The 12,325-nt window shown below is 32.1% G+C and overlaps 1 protein-coding gene across 1 annotated transcript; it reads left to right on the top strand.

The window, feature by feature from the left end:
* Nucleotides 1-846: 846 nt before the first annotated feature.
* On the top strand, nucleotides 847-7,235 carry LOC125066567 (acyl-CoA Delta(11) desaturase-like). The gene is made up of 6 exons (XM_047674696.1): nucleotides 847-991; nucleotides 3,183-3,507; nucleotides 4,661-4,791; nucleotides 5,026-5,231; nucleotides 5,654-5,836; nucleotides 6,618-7,235. Exons 1-6 carry the CDS (start codon nucleotides 977-979, stop codon nucleotides 6,859-6,861), a joined length of 1,104 nt encoding a protein of 367 aa, XP_047530652.1. The 5' UTR covers nucleotides 847-976; the 3' UTR covers nucleotides 6,862-7,235.
* The last annotated feature ends 5,090 nt before the right edge of the window (nucleotides 7,236-12,325 follow it).

Raw genomic sequence — 12,325 nt, 5'->3', positions numbered from 1 at the left:
TACAAGTTGAATAAAAACTTGTAAATTCATCTTGTGTTTAGCGGTACAAACATCGTGAACAAACTTGAACGTGACAGATATATATTTTGAACAGACATTTTGAAGTTATTCCTTGAGATGAAACGCCTGTACTAAGAATATGACGATAAAAAATTAAGGCTCTTTGTTAACATTTCTATCATTCATCCTTACTTAATAATATAATGTTAATAAACATAATATATTTAAAAACTCTTGTCAGCCGTTTTGGAGGCACGTTATTGTAGTCATCATTGGCGATTGATGACACGTATTATTTAATTTTATTGTTTCAAATTTGGTTCACTCCTATAAATTATAATCACAACGATTACGTATAAGAAAGCAAAGTTTTAAAGTATCGAGGTTATAATTTTTCTTATTATACCTTTATAATATTATCATTATATAAATTAGCGTTGATGCGTCTTTTAGTGATAGTTTGAATTCTTAACGAAGTCATATTCACACAGTATATAATATAATTAACAAATTATGGGTAGGAATTTTGTCAAAGCGACTGTTCAAAGACTAACTAATAAAGTTAGAATCAGCTATATTTTGATGTAAATTAAATAACTATAAATATATTTATGGGTTAGAATGAGTCATATTCACACATAATATATCTAGTTTCGCGAAAAAACAGAGCCACAAAGAAAATAGCTTCAATTATTTCATATGATAAAATACAAAAGTAATTACAATCAATGCCGAAATTTCGTTCGTGCAAATATATATTTTACATGAATGTTCAGTATAAAATCGTTGGTACGTGATTAAATAAATCTGTTTGAAAATTCATATGAAATAATTACTTAACACGTTTCTATAAACTAACGTGACCGTTTCGAACAATTTGAGCATACACCAGAATCCGCACGAGCGCGGCTGAACGGACGTACCTAAATGCTAAGTGCAATTTGTGTCAACATAGAGAATAAGTGAATATTATATTATGTTTCAATATAATGTAAGTATTTCAGAGAATATAAATTTTAATACATAATATATTTTAGTAGTAACTTTAGTATAACTAACCACTATATATTTTTTACAATAATATAAAACGTCTCTTTCTGTTTTTCTAAATTATTATTTTTTTCCAATCACTCATCGGGTTATGGTACAGTTTTCGCTGCTAGAAAAAAATACACGACCTAGGTTTTTATTGATAATTTGAATAGATTTAATAGTAAAATACTGAACTATTACATAAAAATAATGAAATAGAAAATAGTAGACAAGGTAAAATAAGTAGACAAAACTTAAACAGGCCGAAAGGAAATTTCATCTTCCTTCACCAACAAGTGCAATATAAATTACAACATCTAATTAACCACTTCGAAACTCATTACTTGCGATACTTGCTCGGATTCGAACATGCCAACTTCGGTTAAGATTCACCTGTGCTATGATTCTAAATGTTATTAATATAACCCCCGAGGGTTATAAACACAGATAGGTACAGTTTATATATAAAATATACTTTATTCAAGTAAGCTTTTCCAAGTAAATTTTACAGAATTTTTCACTTTAATTTTTTTTGGTATAAGTATTTCTTCTACGCTCTTTAATTATATCAGGTGTTGAATAATAGGGCGCTTTAATTAATGTTTTGAATTACAATAATGCCAATAATGTTATGTTAATAACCATTATTTCCCAGTTGAATTACGACTCTCTGGGTATTAAAAATGAACCTATTACTAACACCTAGACTACCTACATATATATATAATGTTCTGTTCCTAAATACCGTTTGATCGTAATAAAACTTGTAAGATTGGAAGCTATCGAAAAATTATTAACGGAACATATAATTTACAATAAAACACAAAAAGTTTCGACAGTTAATAATATTTTATGTTAGTAGGTATTATTTCAATTAATAATTCAACAGAAGTGGGTTGTAATATTCTAAATTGAATCTTTCACAATTTTTCAATTGCGCTAGAGTCCATACAAAATAAAAGTTTTTTAATACGAAACAAAAATATTTACGCTATTATAATCGGAATTTTGAGATTATTTAGGTATGGTTTATTATGTGTTTTAAAATATTCAATATGCTAATAAATGAGGAAAAGTACTGAATCAGAATAAATGGAGCGTGTTTCTTTTTGACAACTTTAACATCATTGTAGTATTTTTCATATTATTAATAAATCAGATACTCTTTTAAAATACGTCGATGGGACGTCGGATAACAAAAGATATTTCCATTTATAACTTAAACTTTTGTAGGCGGTTTACCATCTGGATAAAGCTGGATAAAATCGTCTTTTATTTTAGCTTAGCATTTCTTGAATATCGATAATTTATATTTGGATTCAATTAAAAATATATAAAACATCTACTGTACACACCATGACGACGTGATAGTAATAAAAATGCTCGTATAAGAAAGTAACAGTCCTCCTGTAACCAGCAGAACCAATTTATTTAATCACTATGAATATATGTAATGTGTTGTTTGTAAGTTACGTTAGATTGTAATAAAACTTTTAAGACTGGAAGTTGTCGAAAAAATGTAAACGGAATATTACATAAAACTTTTTAGTAAAATTACCTGTGATCTTGCTTCCTAAATGCTTTTACACAATTTTTGGGCCGAGTAAATCTCGCTCGATTTATTACAATATGAGAGGTGCTTCTATATGAAATAAAATGAAAATAGTGCAAAAGACATAAATTGTGGTATTCAAAAGAAATTAAGCGTAAATGAGGGCGAGTCTCAGCACAAGTAGGTACAATAGCTACGTAGAGCAAGACTGAGATTTTTTGGTAGAATCTATGGGAGGCCTATATTAAAAGCCAGATTATCGAATTTTACATTTGTCTTACTTCAATACTGTATAGAAACAATGTCATTTTATAATTATCACTATTGAGTTTTTAGTCAGGTTTATTCACAATTTGCACTACAAGCTGATTATTACTACAGAACTAATCAAAGACAATGAGATTTAAACATAGATAGTTCAGAAACACATATTTTTACTAATTTGATATATTCGTAGCAGACATATCGTCAATAAAGCAGATAAACAATAATAAAATAATATATATTTAATGTAAAAATTATATAAGTAACATCGCGTCTTAATATTCATTTTAACTTATTATTTTTGACAGAAAAAAAAATATGATTTATTTTTTAGATGATGCCGTCTTCGATCATTACTGTGACGAAGAAAAGATTCGATAATGGGGAAAGTATTGAATGCAGCCTACAAGCCAAGCAACAGGACAAAATGGACATAAATATGGCGTACAAAATTAATGATTATTATGACGAAGCTTTGCCGAAAAATGAATTTAAATTAATGGCACCAATAAGGCGATGGGAAAAGCGTATGGGGTTCGTAACCCCTATTCGCTGGACGAGTTCTACGATCATGACGTTATTTCATATTGTAGTAGTCCTTTATAGTCTACATGCGATTACTTTAGATGGGGCTCCTATTTGGAAAACTGTAATATTTTGTAAGTTTCAAAAACGTTTATTTATTTATTATTTATTTAATAGCTTAAAATCACAAAAAATAATATTTTATATACACCCAAAAAGATCCCATGTACACAATTTCGTTGCTGAATTGTTTATATATTAATCAGAGTCAGCGATTCAAAAAATTACCTATATATAGTATATTTGCGCATTTTTTGAAATAGAATTAATACGTTTTAGTCATTTAATCGTCTTTTGAATTTATTTATAAATATCAATACAAATCAAAACCATGTATACTATTTAAATGGAATAAAACATTTTATAGATTATATATGGAAGCAATAATGATTTATATTTTATAAAATTGATGACAACACAATCAATACGAGTACAAATTAATTGAGGATATTTTTAACATAAACAAAATAACAACTCGCTTAACACACGTATGCATATAATGTACACGTACATATCAATTACACAGCATTTTATGTAAATCATAACAAAAAATGAAAAAAATCCAGATTACGACTTAGACATTGGACTTTAACTTTGGGACTTGGTATAATTCTATTATATAATTAAATGATTACCTAAAAGTACTTTGGTATTATTCAATTTTACTTCTTATTTAGAGAACATAATACCTTAATAGACAAAAAATACACAAAAAGGAGACCGAATTATACACACGAATTAATTTTATCAATGTTCGTGATTTACATTACTTTGTGACTTTGTTCAATATTTACCGTTTATATACATCTCTCAGTATTTGCAATATTATAAACTGTAAAAATGATATATATGTCGTACCCAACTTCTTCACGTTGACTGCTTCATGATTTGGCCGAGCATATCATGAAATGGTTGTATTTCATGACATGGCCAGTTGTAACTCTCTCCGGTGGATAATGCAATTATTTTAAGCGAGCAGGAGGCTCACCTGATGGAAAGTAACTACCGCCGCCCATGGACATCTGCAACACCGGAGGGCTTGCAGATGCGTTGCCGGAAACGTTTGCCCTCCCCTAAATCCGGCCCTGGCCAGACCATATCATGAAATAAAATGATTTCATTAAATGTTCAGCCACATTACTATTCAATTCTAAGATGAGACATATATAATATACAACAGTTTAATTATGGTATTTGATTTTAAATGATTTGGTTAATTTTCTTTAGCATTATTTTGCGGAGGTGTTAGCGGCTTCGGTGTAACTGCAGGTGCGCATCGATACTGGACGCACCGGTCATTTAAAGCTAAAATTCCTCTGCAAATTATAATGATGATATGTTTTTCACACGCTGGACAGGTATATTTGATTTTTATTACTTAATGTAACTCTAAATATCTATACTCTAAATATTGCTGGGCTAAGACCTTATTTCCCGTTAAGGAGAAGTATTTTCACTATTACACATATCGATGAACATTAAACATTTTTTTTAATATATTTGTTTAATAATCTCACTCCTAAATTTAGTGTCCCATAGCACAATATTACTTTTTTTGATAAAGTGATAATCAGAATAGTAATTCCAAACAGAACAATATTCCCAATTGGGTGCGGGATCACCGTCTACATCACAAAATGTCAGAGACTTCTGCGGATCCGCACGACGCCAACAGAGGGTTCTTCTTCGCACACATGGGATGGCTTATGATGAAAAAGCATCCACATGTGATTAGAGAAGGCAAAAAAATTTACATGAGTGACATTCTGAACGATCCATTAGTCAAATTTCATACAAAGTAAGTTGTAAAAAACGATACCCGTAACAATACACATTACTTTTTTAATACAATGGGAGTTAGCCTGGTTCTGTTGTAGTCAGGAAGCAAAGAGAGGTTATGTGTGAGGCCATCGGCTTTAAGGTATCTTTCAAGACACAAGAATGTTACATTATAAAAAATTTCTCGACAGAAAAAATCAATAACCTTTAGTAACTCAAATCTGGGTTTTAGACTAAAAGAGTCTTTTAGTTTTGAGACTATTAGAAAAGAGGTAAATAGTATATTAATAGCATAGGTTCATTTTTTTTTTATAAGCAAAGAACAAAATATAAATTTGTTCCATTTTGCAAGTTTTTTTTTTTGTTTTAATCTTAAGTATATTGTTTATTTTAATATGTTCTTTAAAAAATATATATATATTATTTAAAATATTTTTTCAGATACTTCAACGTTTTGAAATTTCTATTATGTTTTATACTGCCAACACTCATATCAATATTTCTTTGGGGCGAAACGATAAAAATAGCCGTGGGAAGCACATTGATACGATATTTGCTTAGCTTACATTTTACATGGTCAGTTAATAGTTTTGCCCATTTATGGGGAAATAAGCCATACGATGTGTGAGTACAGTATATTACTTATTTATCATATTATCAAATAATAACCGTATATGTATAATACCTAAGAGTAAAATTATTTAAAATAATATTCATACTATTTTAAATATTCATTATTAGACATAAAAATTAAATTAATGGTTTGTTATAACACCAGCTGTTCACTTTCGTGTACAAGCACAGAATTATTCTTTGAATGTTGTCAGGCTTTAAAAACGAAAATTTCATAGAATATAAAGTATAAGAAATGGAAGTACGTTTTTAAATCTCACATCACTTGAATAATATTCGATGTATCCTCGCTCACATCGCAAGTGACACATTACACTCAGTTATAATATAACGATTTAATTAGGCCTTTTGTCAATGAGAAAGACCTAATAAAACCCGACGAAATCAGACACATAAAAATTAGCCCGGACACGGCCGTAAAAAAGCCGAACATAATCCGGATTTAACCGACAACGATAATTAAATCCGACATAAATAAACCAATACGAAATTGTTGATCATCATTCTTTTGTTAATTTTTAATTATTTTTGAAATAGACGATCTTGATTACTACCATTGAAATTAGAGTTGATTTTTTTTCGATCTAAATTGATATATTTTCTTATCTGAAATATGACAATCACAAGCTATGTTCCTCCCCTTTATAGTTTTCTCTGCTCTTCTACAATCTGCTACTTTGCTTCCAATGATTTATCACTTAAATACTCTTAACATGGAAATAAATCAAATTATTCAAATCGGTTACTTACCACCTCTTTGATTGTATTACAGCAAAATAATGCCAGCGGAAAATTGGAAAGTGTCATTAGTAGCGATGGGCGAAGGCTGGCACAATTATCATCACAGCTTCCCATGGGATTACAAAGCGGCAGAGCTCGCCTACTTTTTGAACTTGACGACATTTTATATCGACTGTTTCGCATCAATTGGTTGGGCGTACGACTTGAAGAGAGCATCGCCATTATTTATAAAAGCTGTAATAAATAGTCGAGGTCCTAAAGAACATAATCATTGATTATGATGTAAATCATGGAACCTTAAAATGTGATGCTCCGAATCCTAGGGTTGATAATATTTAAGATTAGACCACGATCTGTACGGTATAAATTATATAATATAATTATATTTGTTTCGGATTTTTCTGACGATATTTTGTCCCACTGTAATGGATGAATTTAAAAAGAAATTAAATCACAAATGCATGTCATTATTACTTATTCGGATAAAATTCGGATAAATTGGGATAAACACATGTACGCTTTTATTACTTTCTTTCCTCATAATATTTAAGTTTTATTTAAATGTAAGTTTAACTTATTTTGTATTAAATTTTGCTATAAAAGAATGTTTAACTTATTTTGTATCTAAATAAAGAATTATTGTTATGTATATTTTGTATATATTTATATTCTTCTACCTACTTCCATTATTTTTAGCAAACGATTGGCCGCCTGTCTTGGTCTACAATTACTTGGACCCGGCTAATATGCCAATGAAAATATTGAAGTATATATATTATAATCTATCATTCATCAAAATATTGAAAAATATACACAAGTACTCATTAGTTAACAAAGTTATAATAATATTCTAGAAAATGACAAAAACATTAAGGACTATTCAATTCTATCTCTTATGTCAACTAAATATGGCTGCCTCGCCGCGTGTGTCATATATTTTCTTATGCCACGTCGTCTGTCCGGTGACGTCACTTCCCAAGCCACGTCACTCAGTCTGCGTTCAACACGGCCTCTCCTGACATGAGAACGTCCTCGTTCTCTTTTGTTGAATGTGTCTGTACTTCTCTGCTAGGCCCCGCTTCTGACGAGGTATTAGGTTGAACATCTTCAGTTCCAGCAACTTGATCTCGAATGGCCTCATCATTTGATGAGTCTGCACCTACCAAAAAAAAACATAAAACATCTTAGAAGATAAATTACGCTATGAAGCTATTAACAAGTGAGATAGAGGCACAACGTGAAGCATATCTCATAGTTTGTGACATAAGGGAGGAAGCACGACGTGAGGCTATCCCAAATGTACGAGATAGAGGCACGACGTGAAGCATATCTCACAAACTAAACATAAGGGAGGAAGCACGACGTGAGGCTATCCCAAATGTACGAGATAGAGGCACGACGTGAAGCATATCTCAAAAACCAAACATAAGGGAGGAAGCACGACGTGAGGCTATCCCAAATGTACGAGATAGAGGCACGACGTGAAGCATATCTCAAAAACCAAACATAAGGGAGGAAGCACGACGTGAGGCTATCCCAAATGTACGAGATAGAGGCACGACGTGAAGCATATCTCAAAAACCAAACATAAGGGAGGAAGCACGACGTGAGGCTATCCCAAATGTACGAGATAGAGGCACGACGTGAAGCATATCTCAGGTATATAAGACAGAGGCACGACGTGAAGCATGTCTTTTACTTACTCTCACATTATGCAGCATAGGCTTCATCAGTTCACTCGCCTCGTCAAGGTACCACAGATCCCTCTGTATGCTCGGCTGTTCCTGACATAACTTATTGTACACACTTCTTGTTGATTGAAAGAACGCTTTCATAAAGTTATGGAAAATCGGACATCAGTTTAAATTTTCAACACTTACATTTAGTAGTAAACCTGTCTTTAATCATGTTACTCAAAATATCATAGAAAAGGACTTTACCAGATTCGACGGGGTGACGGTGTTTGTTAAAAATTATCCACTGTTCAACAATCAGAGGGGGTAAAAGTTGCTCGCGAAAATCAATGCACATACGATGCGTGCCGTCTTTTTTCGTGGCTAAATGGATTCTCTTGCAATCTTTATGTTGAGGAATTCGCTGACACTTACCTCTACCTAAGAAAGGCGATACGTTCGAATATTTACTGATTGACATAATACTTTTTTTCTGTTGAAGTTACCGTTATAAAATATCCTGAAAACTTACGAATAACTTCGTGTAAATGTTGTAAATTATCATCAATAACTTTGGTTTTTAAGAGTATATTTCTATGAGACTCAACCGTAAACACATCAGTCACCTCATTGGAAACATGTTTTAAATATTGACGATCACGTACGAACGTATGTAGCTCATTCACGGCTAAGTACATCAGTGCCTATAATTACAGGACTGTTCATAAGTTCTGATGAAACTACGAATAATTCTACCTCTAATGTAATTTCATCAAACTCAATCGGTAAAGTGACATATTGAGTGATTTCTATTTCTTGTCCTCCTATACCTCTTAAAACAAGAAAACATGGTTTCCGAACACAATCAAAATGTTTCAGTAAGGACAAGGAAATTAGAGAAATAGTAGAAGCGCTGTCAATTAAAATGTCTACAGGTACACCACATATAGCTGCTACTACCACATCATTATCGCTTGTATCTTTTTTTTCCTTACAGAAGTTAACATTTTCCCTCTTTCTTGTTTCTGACTTCAATTTAGCAAAACAAGTATCAACGCTATGACCAGACTTTTGCAAAAAGAACAGGGCTCAGTTATCGTAACAGATTTTGAATTAGAACCATTCACATTAAACGAAGAACCTAGTTGACCTGACCTATCCACTTTGGCTTTCTTTTTACAAAAAGCCTGCCTATGTCCTGCATGGCCACAAGAAAAACATCTACCATCACCAAATTGACGTTTTCTAAAATTAGTGTTACCACTATTAATTTTAACAAAATCATTTCTATTATGCGACACGGAAGCGTTTAGAGAAATCAGGTTTCACATATATAGAAACGAATTCTAACAAATAATTAAGCATCAATTTCGCGTTAGTCGCTGCAGTGCGTATCTGTGGATCTGTGACACCACGAATAATTATTGTAGACATTAATTCATCACTTAACCCCCGAACGATTCGGAGACGAAGTAACGCACGACGTATATAATCTGCATAGGTGGGATAATTATTTGAATCCGTATTCATGACATCACATAAAATATTTGCAGCGTCGGGTTTTTTGGACATAGTGGCTTAAATTCTCTCTTAAAATTACTCCAACTACGATCTGTTGTAACCCACTCATTAAGCCATAATCTAGCGTCACCTTTAAGACAATTCCCTATACGAGGGAGGCATTCATTATCACTCCATTTGTTAATAGCTATCGCGCGATCTACCTCACCGCACCAAACATCAATGTCATGAACACTGGGATCAAAGTGAGAAATATAAAATGAATGATTTACCAAAGTATTTATAGAACGAAATGCATCTACAATTCGCTCAGTGGTGGTCATTTCTGCATCAGTGATACCACTCACAGATTGAGTCCTCGAGGAAGACCCTGCGCCTGCCCCTTCCACATTCTTTGTCACCTGCGGCGTCCGTGTGCCAAGGTCCGAAGGTACCCGTGTAGTCGCGGCTTCCGACGTTGGCGATTGTTGCACATTATTACCTTCTAATTTATTTAGACGTTCAAGAATCAAATCCATCTGACGTCTAACATTACTAGAGGACTTGTCACGATGCCGGCCATGTCGACTTCGTCCTCTTTCTCGGCTACGTCTTTCACGCTTTTGGTCAAACATTATTAACAAAATACTAACAACGTTAGTATAACCATATAGCATAAAATCTGAAATCAAAAAATCAAAGTAATCATCACGCCTTTAAAGATAAAAAATTTAAAAACGTTAAATTCAAAAAAATATATGGAGGCTATGAGCGTCCATGCGTGAGAAATATAAGAAAATGTCAGAAGGCGAGTCGGATAGGGCATAAACCCAATCCCACTTCTGATATAATCTATCATTCATCAAAATATTGAAAAATATACACAAGTACTCATTAGTTAACAAAGTTATAATAATATTCTAGAAAATGACAAAAACATTAAGGACTATTCAATTCTATCTCTTATGTCAACTAAATATGGCTGCCTCGCCGCGTGTGTCATATATTTTCTTATGCCACGTCGTCTGTCCGGTGACGTCACTTCCCAAGCCACGTCACTCAGTCTGCGTTCAACAATATATATATCTTGTTACATTTGGAACATTTGTTTTTTTGTATCATTAATCTGTTATGTTCGTAATAAGTTTATGTACAAAATGCTGACTTTGAATGAATGGTTAAAATTGACCCGAATATAAAATACATAGTTTTTATAGTCTGAATCAACTAACAAAATAATGAATGTATTGTTGAATTTTTGAGAAACGACATAATAAATACAATGTACAATGGCTAGTTCTATTTTGTTAGCTAACGCCATTTTACCTTTCTTCCAGTCTAAACATGGTTTAAATGCCAACAAAAAATATATCATATTTTATACGGTGGGAGATCAAATTGACTCAATGTAAGTATTGGTTGCGCATTCAAAATTTACTTATTAATATTTATAGAACATTTTATAACGCGAAAGTTCATGTTACAAAATAATCATTACAAAACATATTGGCGTTATTCACAACTATTATATTTAATTACACATAATTGCTTTTGAATATATAATTGCAAGATGCAGCATTGCATCTCGAATTTTTTAGAATTAAAAATAGTAGGGTATCATGATTCCACCGTCATATATATTTTTACGACATATTACGTATGTAATTATGCAAAAATGGCAAAAATTAGGCAATTTAGGTTGTAAATTTCGCATACAATTTACAGACTGGTGAAATGTAACATTTCAATACGTCGTATATTACATTGCAAGTAATCATACAACTTTAAATAGAATAAAATAATTTCTAACTTTATTTAACGATCCTGCTGATGTTCATCTCGTCTCTTAATGTTCGACTCAAAGTGGTCTATCACCAAGCATATTATTTAACGTTATATTCTAGTAACTGTTAAGAGCCCGTGTAATTAAGGACACAAGACCCGTAACAACGTATTACCCAAGGTTGGTTGCGCATCGATGTGATGGTGATGTAGGGGATGGTTAATATTTCTTACTGTTCCAACGTCTATCGACAGTGGTGATCACGTACCATCAAGTGGCAGGCGAATCTAGTCAAGCATTATATATTATAAATTGTGATGCTGTCTGGTAATAAAAACATAACATTACATAAACTTAAATAAAAGATACACCAAAGATACGGGCAGTATGACAGCATTAATAATTAACATTATTGGTAATTCGACGTATTTCCCTTTAAGAGGTAATTGGACGGATATTTGCGATAATTTTAACTTCCATATGCAAAAGTGAACCATTTTGAGTTATTACGTTTTTTGGCTTTTTTTAAAACAAGTCAAAAATGTTTTTTTCCACAAATCTATACTTATAAGATAACATGTACTGACTGACTGACTCATCATCGAAATTTGGTGAGTAGGATCGATCAAAATCGTTAGGATTTTGGAAAATCTATCCTTAAGGGGGTGAAATAGAGGTTGACATTTCGTATATAGGTTAGTCTGGAAGTCCGTTAATTATCAAGTTAAAAGCATGAATGTTTATGGTTGAGCTACTGATTAAAAATGAGTATGTATATAAATA

The sequence above is a fragment of the Vanessa atalanta genome, chromosome 9, assembly GCF_905147765.1.
Source record: "Vanessa atalanta chromosome 9, ilVanAtal1.2, whole genome shotgun sequence".
NCBI classification, from domain to species: Eukaryota; Metazoa; Arthropoda; class Insecta; order Lepidoptera; family Nymphalidae; genus Vanessa; species Vanessa atalanta.
The sequence above is the reverse complement of the archived record's forward strand: the minus strand, read 5'-3'. Positions and strand labels throughout refer to the sequence as shown.

What these genes read in the sequence shown, in the direction of transcription:
- LOC125066567 (XM_047674696.1), top strand. An exon ending in TTGGAAAACTGTAATATTTT is followed by an intron (nt 3,508 to 4,660) that starts GTAAGTTTCAAA and finishes AATTTTCTTTAG; the next exon opens with CATTATTTTGCGGAGGTGTT. An exon ending in TTAGTCAAATTTCATACAAA is followed by an intron (nt 5,232 to 5,653) that starts GTAAGTTGTAAA and finishes ATATTTTTTCAG; the next exon opens with ATACTTCAACGTTTTGAAAT.